Here is a 24911-nt window from a genome sequence, read left to right as displayed (position 1 = left end):
TGGGAATCGGAAAATATTGTTGATTTCAGGATGGGCAGATGGCTGCGTTACAATCAGAGATACTGTTTTTGAAACTACGAGGCAGCTTATTACAGGTAAAGAAAGCCTTATATTTAAAATAAAGGTGAGATAGATTTTTTTTTTTTTTTTTTTTGCAATAGGTTAGGTTTTAAAAACCAGACTTGTGGCCTGGTTCTGTCCTGACCCATCTGGCTGTGTGACCTTCAATGGAGTCTGGGCCTCAGGTTTTTCTGTGCATAACAGGAATGGTAGTGTTTGCCTTTGTAACTTCCCAGGCTATAACAGTTATCAGAAGAGAGAGACATGAGCGTGGTCTAAGAGATACAAGCTGGCTTTTGAAAATGATAAATTGATTGTTCTCCACACAGGGTGCATGATTTGTGGTGGAATTTTATTGGTGTGAGTGTTTGTGTTTGTACCTGTATACCTTTTGCTACCCTGTAAATAGGCCTGTGTGGATCCTGAAAACTGATAATCAACATGAACATGAAAGCTTTTATGAGCTGAATGATTATGATGTATATGCTCAGTAGTTCCCATAAATGATTTGAGATCCTCAGAGACCCCCATAGTTAGTAGGTATTGCACCATGCATTAGTCTTCTGTTGCTGCATAACAAATCACAACACATTTAGCAGCATAAAACAGCATCCATTTATTATCATCTATAGGGCAGAGCCTAGGCACAGCACAGCTGGCTTCTCTGCTTGGTTTCTCCTGAGGCAGGAAACAAAGTGCTGGCGAAGGCTACAATCTTCTTTGAGGCTTAAGATTCCTCCCAGCTCATTCAGATTGTTGACAGAACTGAGTCCATTGAGGTTTAGGACTAGGGTTCCTGTTTTCTTTTGGCTGGGAATTGTCTGAGCTCCTAAAAGCCGCCTTTGGGTCCTAGCCACGTGGCTTTCTCACTGAAGGGCAGCTTCTTTCTTCAAAAATAGCAGTGAGTCAATTGCTCTCATTTCTGCCTATAAACACCCCATCTTATCTACTCTAATAAAAGAATGGTTATCCCATTGTATCACAGGCCCTGCTCACGCTACAGAGAGGGAATTATGCAGAGTGTATTGTCAGGGAATTGAAATCTTGGGGGATCTGAAGCTGAGGGAGAATTCTCAGGGAGTGACATTCATAAGCCAGTCATAGAACCAGTACTGGCAAAGCCGAGATTTGATTACTACCAACTTTTCATACATGAAGCCCCTCCATTTGGTGGTCACAGTGTCTTTTGGAAAGCACCAGGTGGGGTCAGCTGCACAGCCATGTACATCGAGCCTTGTTATGACTGCAGTATTGACCAAGGGCAGGTGTCAGCAAGAGCGGTTTATTAATGCAAAGTTATAGTAATAATTTGAGGGTACTTGTTTAGAAATATCAATAACACTATGATGTTGCTGTGGCATTGAACATCTTATACTTTTGTGTTTTACAAAAGAATTAGACTCCATTGAATTGGAAAACACATGCAACAGAACAAAAACAGAACCAGAAGCAACTGGCCTTTCCCCCCATACACTGTGAGGAGACTTGGTATAGAGCACAGCGGTCAGTTGGTCAGTGTTGGTCCTATCAAATGGGGCTTGATGCCTTGTACTGTAGAACTCATCATAGAACCAGCTTGGGGAATGTCATTGTGTCGGCCTCCTAAGTTACAAGAGTAGCTGATGTGTTGGACAGCTGTTTCCAGTGATTTGGTCTTGGATGCTTTTTCTTGCTAGTTCAAGCCTGGAAATACCCCTGGGAAATTTCCTGATGATTTTGGATACCTTCCGAGCCAGAATATTCAAAAGCTCTCAATAGACATTTCATTGTTTTTAGCCTTAATAGAGAAGCTGTCTTTCTGCCCTGCCAGGTGGTCAAGGTCCTTTTGTTGGCAAGTCACCAAACCCCACAGGAATGAGCATGGTCAAATCTTGGAAGGATTTCGGGGTGAAGGAACCGAGGGGTGTGATTGCATCTGTTGGGGTGAGGTTGTACCTGGGAAGTTGTAAGCTCGAATGAAGAACGTGCCTTCACTGTCTCCCCTTTGTTGCTCCACCTAGTGGCTTCCTTCTCTTTTCAGTACTCGCTTTCTCTGGGTCTCTCTGTACCAGGTGGGTGCCTCTCCTCTCACAGCGTCAGTTGCCCTTACTTAAAATATCCCACAGAGACCGATACATGTCTCCAACCTCCAGTTCTGCTGCTCACTGAAGTGTGTTTGAGGAGCTGACCGAAGGCAGATGGCCACTCTTAAGAATGTGATTGACTGGGACAATATGGTATCTGGGCCTTTGCAGTGGGCTCTCAGCCAGCTCTCTGAGAGGCGGGTGTGTGGGATGGGAAGGTGCCCTGGCCTGTCTAACTAGCTTGCATGTGGATCTTGAGCAGATACATTAACATTCCCTACATGTAGGGCGTGTTGATTAGCTTCTTGAAAAAATAATTAGTGGCGACCTTTTGACACTTAGTAGCTCAATCATTGCCTGAAACATGGTCCTGTTTTCATTAAGACCAAATATCAAAACAATAAGGACATGCAGTTTGATCTTTCTAAAAAATTACTCCCTTCAGAATAGAAAGACCTCAAGCAACATCTAATTATTCCCGTGCCTCTTAATTTGATAGCTTGAAAAATGTTTTGTAGTCTTTATGAATGTGTGGAAATTTCCTGTCCCTGCCACAGATCAAACTGTATAAGTGATGGACTGCGATTTTATATTGAACTGTGATAATAGCATCTCATTTGCTGCTACTTAAGTGACTTTTTTTCCTCTTAACACATGTAGGTCAAGATACTCCTTCAGTTTAAAAAAAAAAACTATGAATAAAAAAGAATGGCAAAGGGAAGAAAGCCAATTGTACAACAATTTTGGACTTTCGAAGTAAGACCATCGCGTTCCCCATTATTGATTTCTTTTCACTTGATTATAGCGACTCTCTTCAGCTGTTTATTACAATAGAGAGCATAACTCATAGACTGCATTTGTCCTAAACTAAAAAGAAGTGCAAGGAAGCGGAATGAGCAAGAAGGTGAGTGAGAAGTAGCATTCTGACACCACCATCAAGTAAATAATCATCTTTAGGTTTTCTAAGTATTGTATTTGACTAATAACTTACTGAACTCCTCCTGTCAGAGAAACGTGGACTTCTTCACGTGTACCACCCCCCACATTCTCCCTGCATTCTGTGCAAGAGGTTGATTTTATGTCAGCTCTGTCTGATAGGAGAGAAATGAAATGGCTGGCAGTGATTGCAGTTTTGTGATCTGGAATTGGATAGTAAAACGTGTGTCCCTCAAACCTAGCTCACCTCACCACCTCGCACTGTTGAATTTTGATGTGACTCCCAGTTGCGCTACCTTCTTTGAGTGAGGAGGGGCCACCCCAACCTTCTGCAATCCTACGTGATCCTTGCTGAATATTTCCCCAACAGATGTGTGTGAGGGACTTCTGGGCTCCAGCTGCTCTGCTGTGTGCCCCAGTCAAGCCAAGCAGATTCGGACCTCTGAGGGCTTGTACCCCAGTAGATGTGTCTGCGAATCCCCACACTTCAGGCAGCGACGTGGAGTCACATGACGGCTGAGCAGGTAGAGAAGGGAGCCATTGATGTGTTGAGTGCATGATGGAGACTGGGAACTGTTTTTGTTTGTTTACCTTTTCCTTTTTTCTTTCCTTGTGTTTCTCCCTTTCACCCATAAATCCAGCCCACACTTCCCGAGTATTACTGTGCATCTGAGGATGGAAAATCCCAGGTGGATAAGGCTGCCTACCGCCCCAGATTTTAGCCTAATGGGAGAGGGATGGACCAGGAGAGGGCAAGGGGCATTTGTTGTGGAACAAACACAAGGAACATCCAGGTGCAGGGGGTTCTCACCTATGCCTAAGGACTCCAGGGACAGGAGCAGGGAAGGCTCTGCTTTGCAGCTACAAATTGATGTTTATAACTAATGTAGATAAAATATTATCTCTTGACTCACTACAGGTTTCTCAAATGTTGCAATGAAAAGGGCCCAGTTTCCCCACATTAAGAGGCATTTGTTCTGCTTTGCAAGGTTCAGTAAGAGTTTTATAGAATAGGGGATATTTGTTTTGGGTGTTGGAGGTGGAGTAGGAGCTTGCTTCCAGGGATGAAATGAGGCTAGATAGAAGTAGCACATGTGGAAAAGAGACCCTGCTTGCTGTAGATCTGGATAATTGAACACACAGTCGTCAATAATGATGGCACGAGGCCTAATTTTCTCATTATACTTTAGGTTGAAAACAGCTCTCAAAATGAAAGAGTAGTTGGGCTTTTTCTTTTGGGAAATAATAACCCTATGGCTTGAAAATCATTTGTTCTGAAACTTGGAAAGAGAAGGTAAAACACACTTTCCCCGGGTCAGACAATGTCTAAAACCATTAGGGTGCAAAGAGTAGGGACTTAAAGTGGATTCACATGAGATGCACCAGCTGCACATGTGAGCTACATTATTGTTTTGAAATGATATAGGCACTTTGCCCACAAAGCAGAATGAGATTTTAAAGTATATATACACAAGTAGAAGCCACGAGAAAAAGCTTGGAGATGGGCCTGTGCGTCTCACCTTGGAAGCCGCACGCTCACCTATGCAGTAGAAGTGGTTCCTGGATTTGGGAACCGATTCTTTTCCCTGATGCCTCTTGATAAGAAAGAGGCAACCACATGCTTGGCTCTCTGTATTTGTGTTATGCCAGTGATCTTGCACGTGAGGTTAAGATTTTAAGAGGCTATGGTTAGAAAGAGAAAGGCAGCCCCTAAAGAGAAGGGTGCTACAGAGTCAGAGCAGAGAAAACAGGGGTGAAGAAGCGAGCACGTTTTGCAACTTCCAGGTAGAAGTTATTAGGAATGATAAAACAGTTATTGACTTAGCATTCATCCGTTTGTCGCTGCCTCACATGTGATAAACTGCCAGGCCCAGTCTCTTAGTACCAACCTACCTTTTCTCAAAATTTTCTACTCCAAAAGCTGTCTAGTTTTATGCCTTAGAGTTGCTTGTGTTTTGTTTTAACGACAGGACTGACCAGAGCTTCAGTGCCCCCAAATCTAAAATTTGTTCAGTGGGTTTATGTACTTGATCCTCCATCAAGGAAGGCATTTCTGCAAATCGATGAAGTCACAGAAAAGCAGAGCACCCCGGTGGCCTTCAGACCTGCTCCCTCCATGGGTCCTGGGGATGCCCTGGCCGTCAGCATTCACCCGAAGGTCCCAGGCGGAGGGTGGAAGTGGAAGAGCCTCGTGCTGGCCCCCCATCACTGAGTCAGAAGAAGCAGTGGCAGATGTCCCCAGTCTGAGATGAGTGCAGAACCCATGCAGGATGCAGCCCAGCAGAGCGAGGTAAAAGCAGCATCCAGAATGAAGGCGAGAGTTGAGCACAGGCTTAGTGGGCTCGGAAGAGTCTGGCTGCGCCCTCTGCCCCTCGCCTGGTGGCCCGCAGAGCTTATCCACCATTTTTGGTAGTCCTTCTTGAAGTCTCCTCAACTTACCTTTCCATGTAAATGTATCTTCACTGGGCTAGCCCCTAGCCTCAGCATGACAGTTTTTTTCAGAGTTACCCAGGCTGTGTTTCCACCAGTATTTTTGAACTTGTTCACGCATTCCTTTGATCTTTCCTGGTTCCTAACTTTGTAAAATGGTATCTACCATTTGTGCGATTTAGACACTTCCTTCCGCTGACTTCTAGTATTGATCTGTCCTGAGCTTCATCATCCACTGTCTGTTGCTGATAATGATAATTATCAGCCCAGTGCAGTATGCCACTGATGGCTTTTATAGAGTAGGTGCATGGCAAAAACTGTGACTTACTGAAGAACGTAAATTGGGTGGTTTGTCTTAATGAAGCATTGGTAAGTGAGGGATTTTGTATGAAGAGCAAGATTTTATTAAACTGAACCCGTAGGGACAAGTTGGTCTTGTTTTGACTCATTTTATTAATAGTTGTTTTAATACTGACTTGTGGTCATGACATCTTAGTTACCTATAACATGCATCTGATCAAATACTAATTTGATTCCATATTACCTCTTCTATCGCTTTTGAGTCTTCCATGGGGGTGGGGCTGTGTTTTATTAGTCTTTGCTTAATAAATAATGGCTGAACTTATCTTCTTCTGAAAGAGAAAGGGGGAGGAAGCCCCAGGTAAATCACAGGTCTCATCTGGTTCATAAACCAATCTCCGGCATATAGCCAGCATATGTGGGATAATCAGGCTGACAATCAGCATATGTTCCTACAGCAAGATAACATTTGGGGGGTTCCCTTATCACTTATCTTTCTTGCAGTGCCTTACTTATAATCCCCCCAAATAGTGAAAGCTTAATTATCATTATAAAAATAATCATAGATATGCATGCATACAATATAGCACTATCTTGGGGCTATGGCAGGTCATTGAAAGGATTTTTGGTCTCTGTGTGTGTGTGTTTGTGTGTGTGTGTGTGTTTCAGGCCTGAGACTTTACAAAAGAGCATTGTTCTTGTAAAATTATTTAATGACAAAAATTGTTTTGACAGTGATACAGAATAGAACTGAATGGATTTTCAGGTGGGTGCAATTTGACTTCACAGCAGTAGGGACCTATGTGTGCTTTGGGGAAGATACATGGTATTTGGTGACATATACATCATTCTGGTTTTTTGGGGTTTTTTTGGGAGACAGGGTCTCACTGTATAGTTCAGGCTAGTCTTGAACTCACTATGCGGTGGTGGCTGGCCCTGAACTTGCAGCAATTCTCCTGCCTCAGCCTCCCAAGTGCTGGGATTCCAGGTGTCCAGGTGTGCATCACCATGCCTGGCTACATCATTCTGAATGGCTGGCGGTGGGCCAAGGAAATAAACAAGTCCAGGCCATGTGCTTTCTCATCTTCACTTTCCCACTGTCGAGGTGCCACTCCCTGTGGACTCTGATACTTTCCACCCTGGATCACTTTTCTTCTACCACGTTTTAAAACTTAGCAGGATGCACATCAGTCCTTGGATAGTCCAGGCTCCTACCCCAGGCTGCTACCTGCTCCTTCCTGGTTCTCCACCCAGACTGGTGAGCTCTCCATTCCCAGAGTGCACCTTGGTCTTTCTCGCTGCTCCAGGCTTCTGTCTTCTTTCCTCTGAGCCTGCCTACATCCCAGGTGCCTTTGAAAGCTAGTTCTGCTTCCATCTGCCTTGTGAAGACTTCTTTGGCCTCAGTGGTAGGAAATCATCATCATCTTTCAACTCGTATACCTCTTGTCAGTGGGACCCCTTATTTGAAATCTGGCAAGGAGCATTAGGCATGGTTATTATTGCTAGATGTGAGTACAAATTCCTATGAAAAGAAGACTGTTACAATTATTTTGTAGCTCCTTTCAGTGCCTGGTAATGCTTCTTCCATATATTAGGTGCTTAATAAATATTTGGTGACTAGTTAACTTCATGCCTTTTAAGATCAGATGTTCTTAATTAAATTCATAGTTTTTTTCTTGGTGTAGCATATGAGCAGTGGGAAAACCTTTTCTGAAATGCAGTGGGGTATAAATAAACAGTAATAAATTCCTGTAAGCCTTCTTAAATGTTATTGCAAATCTATGATCTTTTCCTCCATTTGGTGTCTACTTACCCAAGAAGTGAGAACATTTTCAATTAACACTATCTGCATCTGGGTTCCGGATGACCTAGAATTCTGCTAGATGCCATCAGAGTTATAATTCTTAGACTCCAGTAGTTGCATATGCACCACATAACACACTTCTAAGGATCACTTTAATATATTTAACTTTTATCTCAATAATATGTATTAGTGCTTCTCGTCACAGTTATTGCAAATGGCAGTAATTCAGCTAGTTAATCTAAAATGGACTGCTGTGTTAAAGATGCATAAAAGATTGTAATTAGGCGTCAAGTAGATAAGTTAGTTTTTAGAGGAGATTTAAATCTCTCTGCAGACTTGTCCGGTCTCGTAGTAGGTGGAGGAGGCTGTCCCTGTGCCGATGGTGATCAGCAGTCTGGGGTGACATGCTGTGAAGGGAGAGAATGCCCACTTCACTGGCAGAGACCAAGACGTGCTCGTATTATTTAAAGAACACCAAAACCCCCACCCATATTTAATTTCACACTACTGTATAGTCATCCCTCCATAGCTGCAGATTCTACAGCCATGGATTCAGAGAAGAAATCATATGTCTACTGGACATGTACAGGTTTTTTTCTTGATATTATTACCTAAACAATATAGAATAACAGCTGTGTACTCAGCACTTGTATTGTCTTAGAAGGCACAAGTAATCTAGAGGTGATTTAAAGTATACAGCAGGACATGTGCAGCTTATGTGCAAACACTGTGTCATTTTGTATGAGGACTTAGAGCGTGGGCATACTTTGGCACTGAGGCTATGTCCTGGAACCAGTCCCCCTGAATACCCAGAGATGGCTGTATTAAAAACACTCTTTGTTAATAGTTTTCAATATAAATTTATCCATTTAGAGTGTACAATTCAGTGGTTTTTTAGTGTAGTTCAACAATTGTACAGCCATCACGATAATGAACATTAGAACATTTTCACCACCCTGAAAAGAAACCTAACACCCTTTAGCTATTACTCCTCAATCTAGCCATTACCCCAGCCACAGGCACCTACTAATCCACCTTCTGTTTCCGTGGATTTTCCTTTTATGGACATTTCATATAAATGAAATGATGTAATACATGGGCTTTTGTGTCAGGCTTCTGTCCTTTAGTACAGTGTTTTCAAGGTTCATCCATTTCTAGTATGTGTCAGTAATTCATTTTTTATTGCTGAGTAATATTCCATTGTATGGATACGGTACACTACATTTTGTTTATCCATGTATCAGTTAATGGACATTTATGTTGCTTCCAGTTTTTTGCTATGATTGATGTTGCTGATGAACATTTGTGTATAAGTTTTTGTGTGGACAAAAGTTTCATTTTTTTGGATATAGACCTAGGAACGGGATTGTTACATCTGTTTATCCTTTTAAGGATGTTTCCAAGGTGGCTGTGTTATTACTAGGAGGACTTTTAATATTGGAATAGAGCATCATAATATGTACAAGTGATATTCCATAGGAATGAAGACCATTTTCCTGGCCCCAAGGGATGTGGACCTGTGTTTGGTTTTAGAGGCCAGCACCTCAGAGCCTTTGCACCTACTATTCCTCCTTCTAGAAACTTCCTAGATGTTCCCTGGACTCCTTCATGATGGTCAGGTATTGGCTTTTCAGGGACCTCTTGTTTGACCATCCAAAACGTTCTTGCTCCACTACTCTCTACTGTATTTTTGTTTTACAATCCTCATGGCATTTATGCTTGCCTACTGTGGTCTAACAGATTTGTCCCTTGCTTATTGTCTATATCTTTTCCAGAATATGCCCCAGTGTCCAAAGGCTCTGGCTGTGGGGTTGCTTGAGAGCTGCTCTGGGCACTGCTCAGGGCAGCATGAGGCCCGTGCCTCCTGTGCTGCAGCCTGCCCCTGCTCATCCCTCCTGTGCGGCTGAGCCAGCTCTGCTCGGTTCCCTTATGGGGATCTTGCTGGCCTTGACCTGAAGAAGCAGCTTTCGTCAGACCTCTTCTGGTGCGTCAGCAACTAGAAGCGTGCTCACCTCCTGTCATTGTGGAGGGGGAGACAGAAAGTTCTCTACATTGCCTCCAGGCTCAAGAGGGAGAGCTTCTTGGCAGTGAGAGAGATTAAACAATTAAGACTTTTGGCTGCTCTCTTTTATCCTCAAAGATTGGTTTTTCATCCACGTTCTTCAAATCCAAAGCAAATTATGACCAGAATATCAGCCTGTGTTTTATTTTCCCCCCTACAGGTGAATAGGAGGCTGGCAGTCTTTCTTACCTACTGCAAACCATAATAGAATATGTAATTTCTGAAAATCTGGCTCTTTTGTCTTTCTGTGTGCACATGATACCAAAAGGGTAACATTCAGGACAGTAGGGCTCCTTCAATCCTGGCTTCAGTTGAACTGGTTGTGAGATTTACATCTTTGGGTACAGGCTAGTTGAGGCCGCTGCTGTCGGCTCTGGGTCCATGTTCCAGTGCCACTGCACAGAGCATCCTCACTGGCCCAAGGCTTCCTGGCAGTTTAGCTGGAGGACATCATCCAACATCCCATTCCTGACTCCAGCACTTGATGTGTTAGAGTGAGGTGCCTTAGCAGCTCCCCGGAGCTCACTGGAAAGCTTACGTAGGTAAATCTTTGTACAGTGTGACGCTCATTCCCACCCTCGGTTCCTTCCCAGGCCTGTTTTAATACGTGTAAGGCCATTCAACTCCTGTATGGTAAAGGGACATTTAAAAACCAATATAATCTTAAGGTGTTTTATGAATTAACTCGAACTGTGGGGAAGTGTTAATCTTCAACAGCTTTGGACTCACAAGGCGGGGATTTTGTGTGGTTGGGCTATTTTTCTGTGTGTCTCTTCCCACTGGAAGAAGGGCGTGGGCAGTAGAAAGCGGAACCTGGCACGTGGGGCTGAAATGCAGACTCCACTCTGTCTGGTCATGGAAAGGCCCTGGGCAGATCTGGGAAGCCAAGTTGGAGAGGGTAAGGGGCAGGAAAGGAGGGTAGGTGTGAGCAGAGCATGGCAGAGGTCAGGAGCAGGAGGGCAGTGAGGCACTGCATAGACATCTGAGGGGGCTCAAGTTCTCAGCCTCATTTTACCTTCTCATAAAATGAACTTAGTCCTCTTTCATTAGCTCTGTCTTTTCTTAATTCAAAAGAACCTTCAAGTCTTTTATCATTAGCATTCATTTAAATATCTGCTTATTTCTTTGTCATTTTGAAATACAGTTATAATTATGAGTTGACAAAGAGGAGTCGAAGCTAAGAGAGTAAAGTATATGAATAACTCTGTATCAAAATTGAAGCCTCGTATGCAATTTCAGTTCATTACCTGGGCATTAAAAGAAGTAGAATCAGCTTATCCTTTAAGCTTCTTTCTTATCCTTGGAAATTTAAAAATGCCAAGTCTGATTCCAGAGGGTAAAAATGGCATTTCTTGAGTGCAAGAGGAATATGTGAGTTAGGAGAGAAAATAACAAAAGATGAATTTGGGGCACATGCGCTTCATTCGGAGGACTTTCGTTTTTGCAGCTCCCAGGGGACCAAAAGCTTGTGCCCATCTCCTCTGGACACCAGCGCTGGACCCCTCACTGCCACCAGTTTTGAGCTGCAGACTCGTCTTCCTGACAGTGTCGGACAGGGTTCTGGGTCTTGGCTTCAGAATTTAATTTCTGCTTTGGGGGATGAGAGCTTTTTCTGAGGATCCTGAGGTCACCAGTGTGGTATTAAGTGAAGCGAGGGGCTTGTAGAAAATATGTGGGGACCAACTTCAAGAAAATAGTCTTATTTTGCTGCATTCATTCTCGGATTTCGTTTGAAATAAGGTCACACGTACGACCTTATTGATGCTTATGACAAGCATGTGTGGTTGACTTTACAGGAGTAAAAGCCAGCTTAGGCTCACTACCCAGGGTCCTCCAAGAGACAAGAGTCACCCAGGCCATACGGACTGGTTTTTCTTCAACGCTCTTGGTTTGTTCTGAAATGAAATGATGGGAAAGTGTAAGTTTAAGGCTGTGTGAAATCGAGGCCTGGGCCCAATGGCTATCTGACCCCTGAGAAAAATCCTGGGGTTACCCCAAGCTGGATCTTCAGGAACTTTCCCAGGACAGTTCTCTTACTTCTATTGCTGTGATCACATTTTGGTCTTAAAGCCTTCCTTCACCCTGAATTCCTTTCTTATGAGTCCAAATTTTTCCCTCCTTCTTTCCTTCTGTACTTTGTCTTTTTCCTTTCTTTCTTCCTCTTTTCTTTCTTCCTTCCTGCCCTCCCTTTTTTCCTTTCCCTTTCTCCTTTCTCCTTTCCTTTCCTTGATACAGAAGTCTGAAATTCTTAAGCCAGACCTCCACTCCTCCCACCTTAGCTGCTCTATGCACTTTGGCCCCTGCCCCTACCTGCTCTCTGCGATGGTTCTTACAGGTGTCCTCTGGTCCACTCAGTCAAGTCTGATCAGAAAGCAAATCACCCTGTATATATTCTGAGTGTGTATGTGTGTGTGATTTAATGTAGGGAATCAATGCTCCCTTGATGCTTGGAAGAACTGGGGAGTGAGAGAGAGCCAGGGAATCCTCTACCTGAGGTCACAGGTTCAGGGAGTGCTGGTATGGTGGGAGCTGCCAGCAGTGATTTCTGCTGTCTGCAACCCACGTAGATGAACCTCAGAGAGCTGCTGGGTGGGTGGCACTGGCAGAGGTACCGGCTGCAGCAGGTGTCCACTGATTTGCCCACAGCTTCCACTGGAGAACATGGGCTTCTCCCCTTCCCAGCTTGCAGATCTTTCAGGACTGTAACCCAGAGTGTGGCTGGCAGGGAGCTGAGGATGTGTACTGTGCAGACTTCCAGCCTTGTCACAGAAGGGACAGCATAGATGGTGTGGAGAATCTATAGGCACTGTCTAGAGCATGCCATCAGTCACCAAATGTAGGGAGTTTCCCTATGCTTTCATCCCTTGGTCTTCCCGTGGGATCTGTAGCCTCTGCTTGCCCTCACTCTTCAGTGTCCCTCCTGAGCTTCAGCCCTGTCCCGACCACTCCTGAGTACTTCAAGAGCAGAAGCACCCCAAGATAGTTACCATCACACTACCCCCCATTATTTGCTATACCTGCTTGGTTCTGTAGGTTCTCTTTCCTAAAGAGCTTTCAGATGCCTTCTCTTCTCTTTATTGCCTTGGGTCATTTTTGATCATTACAAATCTAGATATCTGCAGTAATCAATAATATTTGCTGCTTAAAACTCTCCAGCCTTCTTTGTCACCACCTCCATCCTCCACCCAACTCCCCCTTCAAGGACCCAGGTACACCAAACCAAGGGCCTTACACATGCAGATCCTTTATCCCAAGATGACCTTCTGTTTTCTGGGCTAGCTCTGGTATTTCAGCTCTCCACACAGATGACAAACCTGTGAACCAGAGATGAGAAGCCTCCTTGTCCCTCTTTATCTGCTATACTTGTTCCCTTCAAGGCCTTCCAGAGTCTCCCTTGCTTCTTCAGCAGCCTTCTGAGGTATCTCTTGCTTTTTCCTGTTGAATCCTCTGTATTCTCAGACAAACGTGGTGCCTGGCACACAGCAGAGTGAATAATAGATATTATTTGATTTTGTCCAACAACTCTTCTGAGTGTTGGCCATATGCTCAGTGCTGGTTGGAGTGCAGAGTGATTTGGTATTTAGGGGTTGGGCTGGGCATGGTATTTTTGAGGAGGGGTCATTTGAGCTGAGATCTGAGCTGCAGAGGAAGAGGGGGTAAATACAGAAGCGATGGGATAAGAACTTTCCCCACCAAGAGGCCAGCAAGGAAGACAGGGACAAGCTTGTGGTCACCTAGGGCTGGAAAGGTCCTGGGAGTGTGAGCAGTGAGGGTGCTGGGCCAGATCGTGAAGGATCTTGTGGTTTTGGACGTGATCAGCAGGACGCCATTGGGGGGCTTTAAAGAGGGGAGCGGTGCTCTCAGATTTATTCTCAGAAGGCTCCTTTTGGCAGGTGTGAGGAGAGTGGGCTGCAGGGCAGTGAGTGGAAACCGAGGCTGGGGCTGTCCAGGAGAGAAGGACTGGTTTTGGCGAGGGTTCTAGCAGAGGAGATGAAGACCAAAGTGGTGAAACCTGGGGATACTATGGAGGGCGAGCCCACAGGACTAACCCCTGAGGGAGTGAGGTGTTTATGAAGTAAATGACAGTTATTTTGGTTTCTTTGGTCTTCTTGGTCATACTGCTTGGGTCTCTGTTTCACTTTTACCCCCTTCCGTTTTTTTCAGCAGTATTTCCAGATTAATTTTAAGAATTAATTGAAGCCGAGGCCTGAGTGTGTTGCTCTTCTGCTAGTGAAAGCTCTCTCTGTGCACAGGCTCTGTGCTTCTCCTTGGCCCATCACCCTGCCTCACCTAATACCACTTGCCTGCCTTTTGTGCCCCCCACCCACTTCCCTTTCCCAGTCTGATCCTGCAGCTCTGCAGATGCTATGGGCCCAACCTTGCGTCTCTGCTGATACTGCCCCTCACTTCTCTTGGCCTCTGGAAGACTTCCATTCATCCTGCAACTGGGGCCTTCAGTCACATCATGTTTGACACATGTTTGCACTGGTTTACTAGGTGCCACACAGTCATCTGCTCCCTGCTTTGAGTTTTCACAGGACTTTAACCTCTCTGCCCTTGGTTTTTCCTGTATGTAAAGTTGGGATGCTTTTCGTGCTTTCCTTAATGGAGGAGCCATGAGAGTTACCTAGATCCATTGGCTAAAGCACTTAGAATGGCTTGACACAGTGCCAGTTAATCTTACTGTCACCTTGACTGGATTACAAGACTCTCAGATGATTAGATGGATCCTGGAGGTGTTATGCTCGCCAGTGGATTAATCTGCTTGTGTTCATAGCTGCATGTGCTGTTAGGAAGTGGGGCCCAGTGAAGGAGGGAGGCCGGTCAGTGGGCTGTGCCTTTGGAGGCCGTATGGCTTGAGGGTGCTCTTCCCCTGGGTTCTGTTATGCAGATACCATGAAGTGAATAGCTTGGCTCCAACATGTCCTGCTGTGATGTTTCTGCCTTGGAGCCAGCCAACCATGGACTGAAAACTCTGAAACCATGAGCCAAATTAGATCTTTCCTTCTTTTTTTTTTTTTTTTTTTTTTGGTATCGGGGATCGAACTCAGGACCTTGCGCTTGTGAGGCAGGTGCTGGAACCACTGAGCTAAATCCCCAGCGTGACCTTTCCTTCTTTAAGTTGCTTGTGTTGGGTATTTCCCCCCAGCAACAGGAAAGCTGATCAATACAGAAACATGGACTAGGAAATGAGAAGTAGTAATTATTGGCCACTATCACCTTGCGTGGCACACATCACCATGTCTATTTGCTTCTTCTACCAACAGAACTTGGAACAGGCCATCATCCTCAGCCTCAGCCCCTGGAATCATGCTTCTCACATAGCCGATCATCATCATCTTTGGTGTCCTCAGCAGCAGGAGTAATAAGAGCTGATATGAATGAGCATTTATCGTGTGCCAAGGATTTTGGCTCATAATACTGTTCTGAAGTTGCAGGAGCCAGGATTCAGATTTAGATTCAGATTGTCTGACCCCAGAGCTGCTCTGTGGACCAAACTGAAGTGGCCCTGGATTTGCATGGACAAGAGGAAGGAAAGAGCAAAAAAGAAATTGGAACTGCTCTCCCCCTGCACCCACGACATGTAACAATCCACCTTGTGAAAGTGACGTCTGAATGGCCACAGGCAGTGTTCTGCATCATTCCTTTTCCATGGAGTAAGGAGGTTTTCCTCACTCCCTGGCCGTGGCTGGGGCCCGGGCTCCAGGGGCTGCCTGTCACACTGACTGGCCCATTTGGTGCCTCACAGGTAGCATCCATCAAAGAGCTGGCTTTGGCAAACAGCTTAATTTCTGTGTTTGTGCCATTCTGAGGACATCAGTCAAAGCTCTCAATACAGACCTTTGCCTCATTTCATTTGCAGCCTCACTGAGCACAGATTTTACCAGTGAAGCTGAAAAAAAGAGTGGTAGATGCTGTGAAGCAGCCCTTAAGGAGCAGGTGCACAGTCTTGTGTTGTTGAACACGAGGTTTGGAGTCCTTTCCCTGGCAGCAGAATTAACTTTCACATAACCTCCATGTAACTGTGATCTTGGGGAGTTGCTCCAAGTTCTCCTTGTGTGCGAGCCAACCGTGGGAGGCAGACTCTGGGAAGGCTCGTTCTTCCAGTCAAGCTGTTTTATACTGGAAATTCTTGTCTCTTCCCCTGCCCCATCTTAACAGCATCTTCTGCTTGTGTGGAATCCTTTAGAAAATGTTCTGTGTGTGCCTTCTCATCATTCTCACACTGAGGTACAGACTGAAAATGGTATTACTTTAGTTTTTCAGAGATGAAAGCCAGAACTCAGAGAAGTGAGGATTTTCCCAGTGCCAAGCAGCTACTGAGTAGGAAGACCTGGATTCAAACCCCTGTCTTTGCCTGTTAACAAAACGGACCTGAGGCTTCTGAGGTCCGAGTGACTTTAAGTCACCTATTTCTTGGGGTCCTACTCAGTTCTTGTTCTTGATTATTCTTGTTACCTAATAGAGTCCCAATAAATGTTTGTTAAACTAAACTGAACAGAATTAATAGGAAAGGGAAGCTACACCCAGGAAAGGGAATGCTCTGTGGGACAGACTTGACACCAACACGAAGACATTGTTACCTTGGTGACTTAGCTTATTTGAGGCAGAAGTTGTAGTCTTGGTTAGTTGGGCTGACAGTGACTTCAGTGCTTTGCCATTGTGATTTCCCTCTACTATACCTTTCCAGTGGGTGAGCCAGGAAAGGCTGCGGTTAAGGGCTGGAACACAGTTTTAATCACCTTCATCAGAGTCCTCAGGGAAAGGTGATTTTTCCTCTCTTTGTGGAAGACAGATGTTCATCCTTGAAATCAGGTAATGTCACAGTCCCTGTTCATCCTGAACTGTCCTGTTGGGAAGTTAAAGATGGTTCCATTGTCCACAAAGGTAATGGCTTAGTTACTTGAAAACAAAGGGTCTTCTGGAGTCTTTTCAAGTTTTGTGACTCAATAGCCTTGGTTTTGATAATCAACACTAAAATATTCCTAGGATGCCTAGATAAGCAGAAGGCCATTCTTTAAATTGCTGAATCGTTTGCAAAAATTGCTTAGGCTGAAATAGAAGGCTATTTTTTCTTCCTATCTCCCCGCTGAGCTGCCATGGCCTTCAATCAGCCCTTTGAGCAAAGTTTGTTCGCATCTTCAACAGCTTGGCCAGTGCTGCCTTAGAAACAGAATGAGATGGCTTTCTTCTGGAAACAGGCCATCCACATTGATAACAGGTATTAATTTAATCAGCCTCAAATGGATAACAGGTATCTCCTGTGGAAACAAAGATAATTTGTTATTGATTGTGATCATGTCTCCTGATGGAAACTTCTGGCTCATTTTGTCTTGTAAAAGGCCGGTGTAGCCTTCAGCACTCTGAAAGAGACAGGAAAGGGGAGGAGAGAAGGAAGAGAAGAAAGCTCCCTGGTACACCCACGAGATGTGCTTGCTCCATTGTTCTGTTACCTGCTTTCTCCAGAAACCTTATAGATTAGCTTTCATAATCCACTTTGAAATGTTTGCCGTTTTTAAAGCAGAGGCAATCTTTGTAGCTTTCAGGCAGAAGGTCATTTTATACAAAATGTTCCTTCATGTGCAACAAAGCTTATTTCTTCTACAGGAACAAAGAAATAATGAAGGCTCTTTAAAAGCTGTTTTTCTCTACAGAAACGATCATCTTGATAGTTGGTGATTTATATGTGCCACTGCTATTGGAATTGAAAAGTAAAAACATTTATATCAATAAGGATTACTGAATATTGTCAGGCTCTCCGATATGACTCTAACTGCCACTGTAGCGCTGTGGGGAGGGAGCCGCCTCTCGGCCTGCTTCCTGTCTGTGTCCGTCTCTCCAGGTTCTTCCTTGTGTTCTGCCTCCAGGGCTGATGCCATCCAGTCGCTGATGTGGCCTTTGTTTCAGTCTCTGAGGACCAACTGTTTCCAGGACACCTCTCTAACTTATGTTGGCAGAACATTTTCTTACCTCCAGACTTAGTGTGCGGTGTTCTCATCAGCTGGAACATCCTTTTAGCACCTGTCTTTCTCCCAGATGCCTCCTCTTTTCCTTTAGAGCTCTACTGAAATGTCACTTTTTCTGGGAATCTTCCTTAGTCTTCTGCAGCGTTTGTTGCCACTTATTCCTTTATATGGAGGCAGACATTTCCCTCACCCTGTATAAATCACCTCGCAGTGTTTCCTGGATCGCTGGTGGTACCACTTGCATAGTTTGGGAAATTGTTTTCTAATTACTCCAGTTGCAAAAGCCACAAAGATTAATATCCACTGATATTACGGAGTGATGAAAACTGCATTCTAAGTACTGAAGAGAAGGGATTTCAAGACCAGCAGCAATGAAAATGTAATTCAAAATCTTACTCTATTTCTTCAATATAATAGTTTTTAAATGGATGGTTTCTGACTCTTGATACAAGATGAAATTAGTCCTAGGAAAAAAGCAGTGTCATTTTGTGTGGGTTGTTGGAGATGTCTTTTGATGTGTTAACTGCTCTCAAAGAGGATGAAGGTAGTTCATTTTCTTCCTGGGATCTGTTGAGCTTGGAGTCAATAACCGAGAGGAAGACCTAGGTCTTCTCTGGCCTCTCTTCTCTGGACTGTCAGCATGTCACAGTCAGTCCACATTGCTGAATCGCATCAGTTCCAGATACAGGGTGTAACTCTTTTTCCACCTTTAAAACAAAAGTGAAGAAAACTAGGGTAAGAAAAGGATAAACCATTGCCACACTGGATACAGTTGTGACAGTTGTGGTTGTTTTTCTACACATTTAGCTCTTGTTGATAGGAAGAAAGGGTTGTGTAATATCTAGCACTGGTATTAATGTTAATTCATTAGCTGGCTCCAAGTTAATCCACATTAATGATTATAGATTTCCTTTAGAGTTCTCCTAGTCCCTAGCTAAAGTTGAACCTTATTTGAGAAAGAGTTCTGTGTTCATTCCAGAAAAAATATGGCAATAAAAACCCTGGCGAGTATTAGATACATTGCTGCACAACATTACATGAAATTACTAAATGTATTAAGTGCTTTGAAATCTTTGTTAAATTCGAACATTCCGTCATAACAACTTTTATAAGCCAATGCTTTTTAGTTTTAACAGTAGAAATAAAAATAACTTTTTTACTTTGCTATTACATATGGTTTTTATGTTACTGTTTTGGCTTTAAGGATTTTCATCCATAATTGTCCTTCCTATCATTTTAGGGACTTTTATTAAATTTTTTTTCATTTGTACTCAGTTTGTCCATTCTGACAGAATCAGTAGGAGTCCAGTAGTAAGTTCCTTTTGGTGTGTAATCACATTTGCCATTACCTTTTTCACCTCTCACTATATATCTCTTTTTCTCTTTTCTCCCTTTGGTAAGCCAAAAATAAATAAATAAATAAAAAATACAAGTAGAACAAAAAAATCATTTTCTTCTTCTGATCCAATTTTTACTTTGAATTGGTGTCCGATTTTCCCTGTCTAGACCATGACAGAAAGTTTGACCTCTAAGACATCTTTAACCCTACTTTTGATTTGTGTTTGGGGAGGAGACAGGAGACTATGCCTTTGGTAATGTTGTACAGATAGGCATGGGGTCGCGGTAACAAGAAATAAGATGTGACTTCCAGTGAGATGCTGCAGTGTCCCCGTGTTTCCCGGGGCAGCCTTGCCTTCACCGTAACTATAAATACTATCTGTGGTGCATGGTTTCTACCATTTCTTATTTATAAAGATAGCTCTTGTTTGTGTTTATTTCACTAAAAGCTAAGAGTTATGTAGGAATGTAAAAAGTCAGTGAAATGTGCATCAGTTTAAGAATTACGGCTTTTTAACTGGCAGGTGCTTTGTTAGAAGGCTAGGATGCATATTCTTAGCATTTTTATTAGTGAAGAAATACTTTACATTAAAGAAAGGGAAACAAATCTGTAGACAGGCTGCTGTTTTCCCTTACCTCAAGGCTCGGTTCTGAAGATGGGGACCTTCAAAGCCATTCTTATTTCCAGTGTTCAATTTTAATTAAAAACCACAGTCACAGTTCTATAATCCCATGTGTAGATCCAAAAAGAGAATTCATATAAGAGAAAATTAACTTATTATTATGAAAAGTACCTAGCCTTCCTAATAGATATAATAGAGAAACCTTTCTCCCCAGGCTCAGTGGTAGTTCCTTACATAGTAACTAAAATATTAGCAAATTTAATGGATTTCCTTGCCTGCAAGTGATAATCAAACTTATTTTTAAACATATTTCATTTGACTTAGGTGATAAGGATATTTGCCCACCAAAGAGATGTTATAGGCTATTGTATGTTTATTGGCAAGCATCAGAAGTTGAATGGTCTTGGCTTTGTTAGATGAGGAATCAGTTTGTTTTTATTTTATGAACAGTAGGAATGTCTGTCCCCAGGGAATACTTTTAGGTAAATTAATGACATGGTTTCCCTCTTAAATAACCCTTCTTTTAAGAAAGGGCACCTATCCTGTGTTCCTCCCGCAGATATGTAGCTGTTGTCTTTGTTAATCCTTCTCGTTGCTGAAACAAAATACCCGACACCCAGAATTAAAGGGGGAAAGGTTTATTTGGCTCACAGTTTGTAGAGGTTTCAGTCTGTAGCCGATTGGCTCCAAGGCAGGGTGCACATGGCAGAGGGGCGACAGATCATGGCAGAAGACAGCAGTGAGAGAGCAAGGAAAGGACCCTCAACAGAGTCTTTCTGCCCCTTTTATTTTATGCAGATTACTTAGGGTGGGTGGCACCCACACCCTCCATCCTAGTGCCCTGAAGTCTAGCAATGCGCCATGAATCCAGAAAAAGCCCTACCTGTGATTGCATGAAGCTTGGGGCGACACCAGGACACAAGCCATAACAGTTGTTGATATGCAGATTGTTGAGATCCTTGTACACAGCAGCAAAGCCTGTTGGGATGGGCGGGGCGGGGGTTGAGGTTCTCCTGGAGAATGTAGGCCTGTCCTGTCTTCCAGTGGTCTCTGCAGGTGGTTTGGGATAACCGGTGGCTGGCTGCAGGAAGGGACTACATTTTAGAGAAGCCCTACTCTAAAGTACTTACTTGCTTCACACGAGACAACTATTATGTGTAGCTGCTGGTTGATTATCTTCTTTTGAATCACATTTCCTAAAGTTTTGAAATGAGAATGTTTGGAAAATATCTTCATAAAAAAAATATGTGAGATGAGTTAAGTTTTAAAAAGGCATGCAGGAAATGTACCTTGAAAATGATCATAAAAACGGGCCTGCAGCAGCAGATCCCCTTGTCCTCTCTGTGCTCAGCACAGCAGGCAGTGTCCTGGCTGAAATGAGCAGTTCAGACAGCTTTAATGAATTCTTTCCAGCTTGTTACCTTCTGTGTCCTGTCCTGCATGTTGCATCATTTGTGGTGGAAGTACATTTCGGGTTAGGTTACACAGGAATACGCTGTGTGGTATGTATGAAGCGTACAGACCACCACACATCAGTGTTTATCATACATACACACATGGGCATATATAAATAAAACACTTATGCATGGAATCCATTTCACGCTATGTCACATAAGAATGTTATACAGTATGTGACTGTAGGATGTATATGCACATACATATATACACATATGTAAATGAAATGTTGTATATGAAATACATTTCTGCTGTACCTTTCATGATAATTTAGCTTGCATGTTAAATTTAACATGCATATCATTTCCATCTTGTCTTTTTTGTTAGTAAGAAGCAAGTTATTTTCCTTCCCAATGTTTTATTTTTTTCAATATTGTCTGTCTTGGTATTTGTGAAGTTCTATTTTGGACATTTCTTTGATGTTTTTTTCTCTGGATTCATAGAGTGCTTAAACACTATTGAAAAACTTTTTAAGTTAAGTAAATAAGTACTCAAAATGCATGACTTGTTTTGATAACATAAGTGTTCAGACATGCATAATATTTATACACACTGGATAAACTCAGTATGTAACTGATTTTGTGATACATGCATAGAAATTTTAAATGTACTACAAAGATTAAGAGAATAAGCTCTCAAAAACATGGATTTCTTGTAGCACCGCCTGTCACTCATCTGTCAGGAGCCCCCTCAGTACATCTGCAGATCGTGAGTGTAATCACAGAAGGCTGTCAGGCTTCATCGATTGCAGTGTTCCCGAGGCGGCCGAGACCAGTGCAAACTTGAGGCCAACATGCCCAGACTCTGTGGACACTGCCGCAATTATCCTTTTTTGTTCTGCTGCTCATCCCTCCATCTTCTCTCTCCTGTAAATAGCTTGATGTCTTAAAGTGAAAATATATACGAACACAGATTTTAAAAAGATGAATAAGATGTTGGTGGAGCTCATTAATCAAGGCATGGGCTGAGGTAGGGCATGGGATGAGCACTGTTTTTAGTCTGTGGTTCTCCGCCTTTATCAACATGAGAACCACGCAGAGGATTTGCTAAACTTCATTGCCAGCCCTCCTCCTAGAGTTTCTGACTTATTAGGGCTGGGACAGGGCCCGAGAGTTTGCATCTCTAGCAAGTTCCCAGGTAAAACCGATGCTGCCAGTGGGGGACCACACTACTGTAGGGTCGCTTCTTCATGTGATTCTGTGTGGGGAAATTGATGCCCTCAGAGGGGCAGGTAATTCCTGAAGATCTCACAGTTGAAGCAGGTTAGCCTCTGGATTAGAGTGAGAACTAGGTGTTCTGGCTCTGGCCTGGTAGTGTTCTTAGGGGTCTTTTGTTTTTATTGATTAGAGAAGGGGAAGCCTTTCCTGAGCCCCTGAAAGGAGTGTGGAGAACCAGATTCTACCCTTCCCAGATTCCTGTCTGTGGGTCCATTGTCTAAGCTTGTGGCGATTTAGAGATTAATACCAGTGTCATCATTTTCAAACATGGTCTGTTAAACTCAGGTCTGTCATATGACAAAAAGCTAGTTAAAGACAACAGAGGCTATAGCTGTGGAGAAACTAGAAGTGGTTGAATTTGAGTCTAAAGTTTTCTTTTAAGTTCCATAAAATTTCAGTGAAATACTATTTGATTCAATTAGTTTTCTGCAGTATTTTCTAGCCTCTATTTTCATGATGGGAAGTGGCTTCTGATTGACAAATTTAAATTAAAGTAAAAATGATTTCGTAGTGACTCTAATTTTCTTTAAATAAAGACATGTCAGGAAGTTGTTTTCACAGGAATATGAATTTGTTGAATTCAGTTGGCTAAGATGAATAAGAGTTGCATTCTTATAGGTCCTGAGTATTGGTTTAATTTCAGATGAGTGCTTTATTGGGGTGCAGATTGTATCATAGCATACAAATAACTACTAATCATTATATAGTAGAACTGGGTGCCAGAAAGAACTGACCTTGAATGATTGAGGCAATTAAAATAAGTACTCTTTTTCCAAACCAGTGGAGAAGAACTGTAACCCACTTATACTTTGACTCACTTCAACTCAATAAATCTTGACTAAGGGCCTTCTCTACCTAAGGAATACACTGTTCTAGGTATGTTTTGGATCTGCAGTGGGCCTTAGGAGCCAGTTTCTCTGAACTGTTATGAAAATGATGAAGAACATGTATGCGTTCATGAATATAAATAACCACGCCTGTTTATTGGTGGAGTTATCATTGAATGATGAAGACAGAAACTGAATTCTGTCCCTGATGGGATTTTGTTAAGTTTAATTGAGCCAAGGCACCAGATACCACTGCATATACTATGAGATCATCTGTCCTTTTTAGACAATGGAGAAACCTCTGTCTTTCCATGTTGTCAGATAGAGTCTGGGGCAGTGGTGGTGAACCTATGGCATGCTTGCCACAGCGAGCCTTTTGTTATTGTGTTTTTCTTTAAAGACAAGAGATGTTAATGGACGAGTTGTTTTTCCTAGACTAAAACCTCAGCATTCAGGTTTAATTGCAGTCTTGGCACTTTGCAATAAGTAAGTGGGCTTTGGGTTGCAGTTTGGGCACTCGTGTCCAAAAGGTTCGCCATCACTGGCACGATACTCGTCCTGAATGCTGCTTTCTGTCTTTTCAGCGTCTTGTGGAGGCTGCAGAAGAGGCGCACCTGAAACATGAATTTGATGCAGACTTACAGGTAACTGACTATAATTTGGGTTAAGTTGTTTTGTGCATTTCAGTGATTGGGAGAGAAAGGCTTTGGAAGGGATGGTACAGTTGGAATAAAGCTGCCTCTTTCTCATCCGGGCAGGATAGCAGTCCTCACCTTTCCACAATGTCTGCTGTCACGGGTGACCCACACGCTCACATGTGTGTAGACACATTTCAAGGAACTTTTCCCCAGTGTGTATGTGTGTGTTGGGGGGGGAGGTGTCAGATCAGTCCGTTGACAATAATTATCAGAACTCTTAATGGTAAATTGATACAACAGCAGAATGTATCCAAACCAGTTACTACCCTGGCTGCATTTTGAAATACAAGTGACTGAAAGCAATGTTGTAATGGATCTAATTTTGAATTGGTTGCTAGAAGTTAACAATATTATGTTTAAAACTTAAACCATTTGTGTATTTAGGATTTGAATGCCTATTTAATAAATTCTTGTGGTAGACCTTGTGTCTGATTATGGCACATCTGTGCTTGGTTGAGAAGAATTTAGATATTGACATATATAGAAAACATACTAAAGGCAACAAATCAGTGGAATAATACTTGGAAGTTTTGGGGGAAGCTTCCTGAAGGAACTTTTATCTGAATTGTCACTTTGAGTTTTGTGGCTTTTCTTCACTACTAGGAAAACAGAAGGAATAAATCTTTAAGTCTAAACTTTACTAGAACATAGCCCTTTTAGTAGTATGTGGTCACAATTAGGAAATACTGTGTATTTTGCAGTTTTTTCATTTATATGGAAAAGATAAAAGAGATATAAATCTTCAAGCCCAAAATGTGATGGCAAAACCAAAGATGACCTTTGGCTGTGTCTTCTCCCACAGATGTACCTCTTTTCATCACTTCCACCATATTTTTATCCTTGTGGGTAAAAGAATGCACACTCAAGTGGGGCAATTTGGGAAACTTTAATATGGGGAATATTTGCAAATATGTGTGGTCAGGGTTAAGAAAAGCCAACAAATGATAGTGTCATGTGGACTGAAAAAGTGGTGGTGGCATACTCTAGAGCTAGCCATGCTTCTGGCCTGAGGAAGTAGGGAAGAAATGCTTTCCAGAACCCAGAGAGAATGACCATGTGGAAAAGGCACTTGATGGAGGAGCATAGTCATTCATGGTAAGCATGTAAGAGAAGAATCTGAGGGAAACAGAC

General features: G+C 42.9%; 1 protein-coding gene across 17 annotated transcripts in view; it reads left to right on the top strand.

The window, feature by feature from the left end:
• The window catches only part of Cacna2d3 (calcium voltage-gated channel auxiliary subunit alpha2delta 3), a 1090211-nt gene that overhangs the window by 455914 nt on the left and 609386 nt on the right, over positions 1-24911 (top strand). For all 17 annotated transcript variants that reach the window (XM_087181525.1, XM_087181521.1, XM_087181526.1 and 14 more), the window contains one exon: positions 23667-23726. In XM_087181525.1, the coding sequence (XP_087037651.1) occupies positions 23667-23726 (60 nt within the window). The remainder of the gene's footprint in view (positions 1-23666; positions 23727-24911) is intronic.

This window comes from Heterocephalus glaber, unplaced genomic scaffold (genome assembly GCF_053883595.1).
Source record: "Heterocephalus glaber isolate CG9 unplaced genomic scaffold, H.glaber_assembly_v1.0 deba00001472, whole genome shotgun sequence".
Taxonomy (NCBI): domain Eukaryota; kingdom Metazoa; phylum Chordata; class Mammalia; order Rodentia; family Bathyergidae; genus Heterocephalus; species Heterocephalus glaber.
The sequence above is the reverse complement of the archived record's forward strand: the minus strand, read 5'-3'. Positions and strand labels throughout refer to the sequence as shown.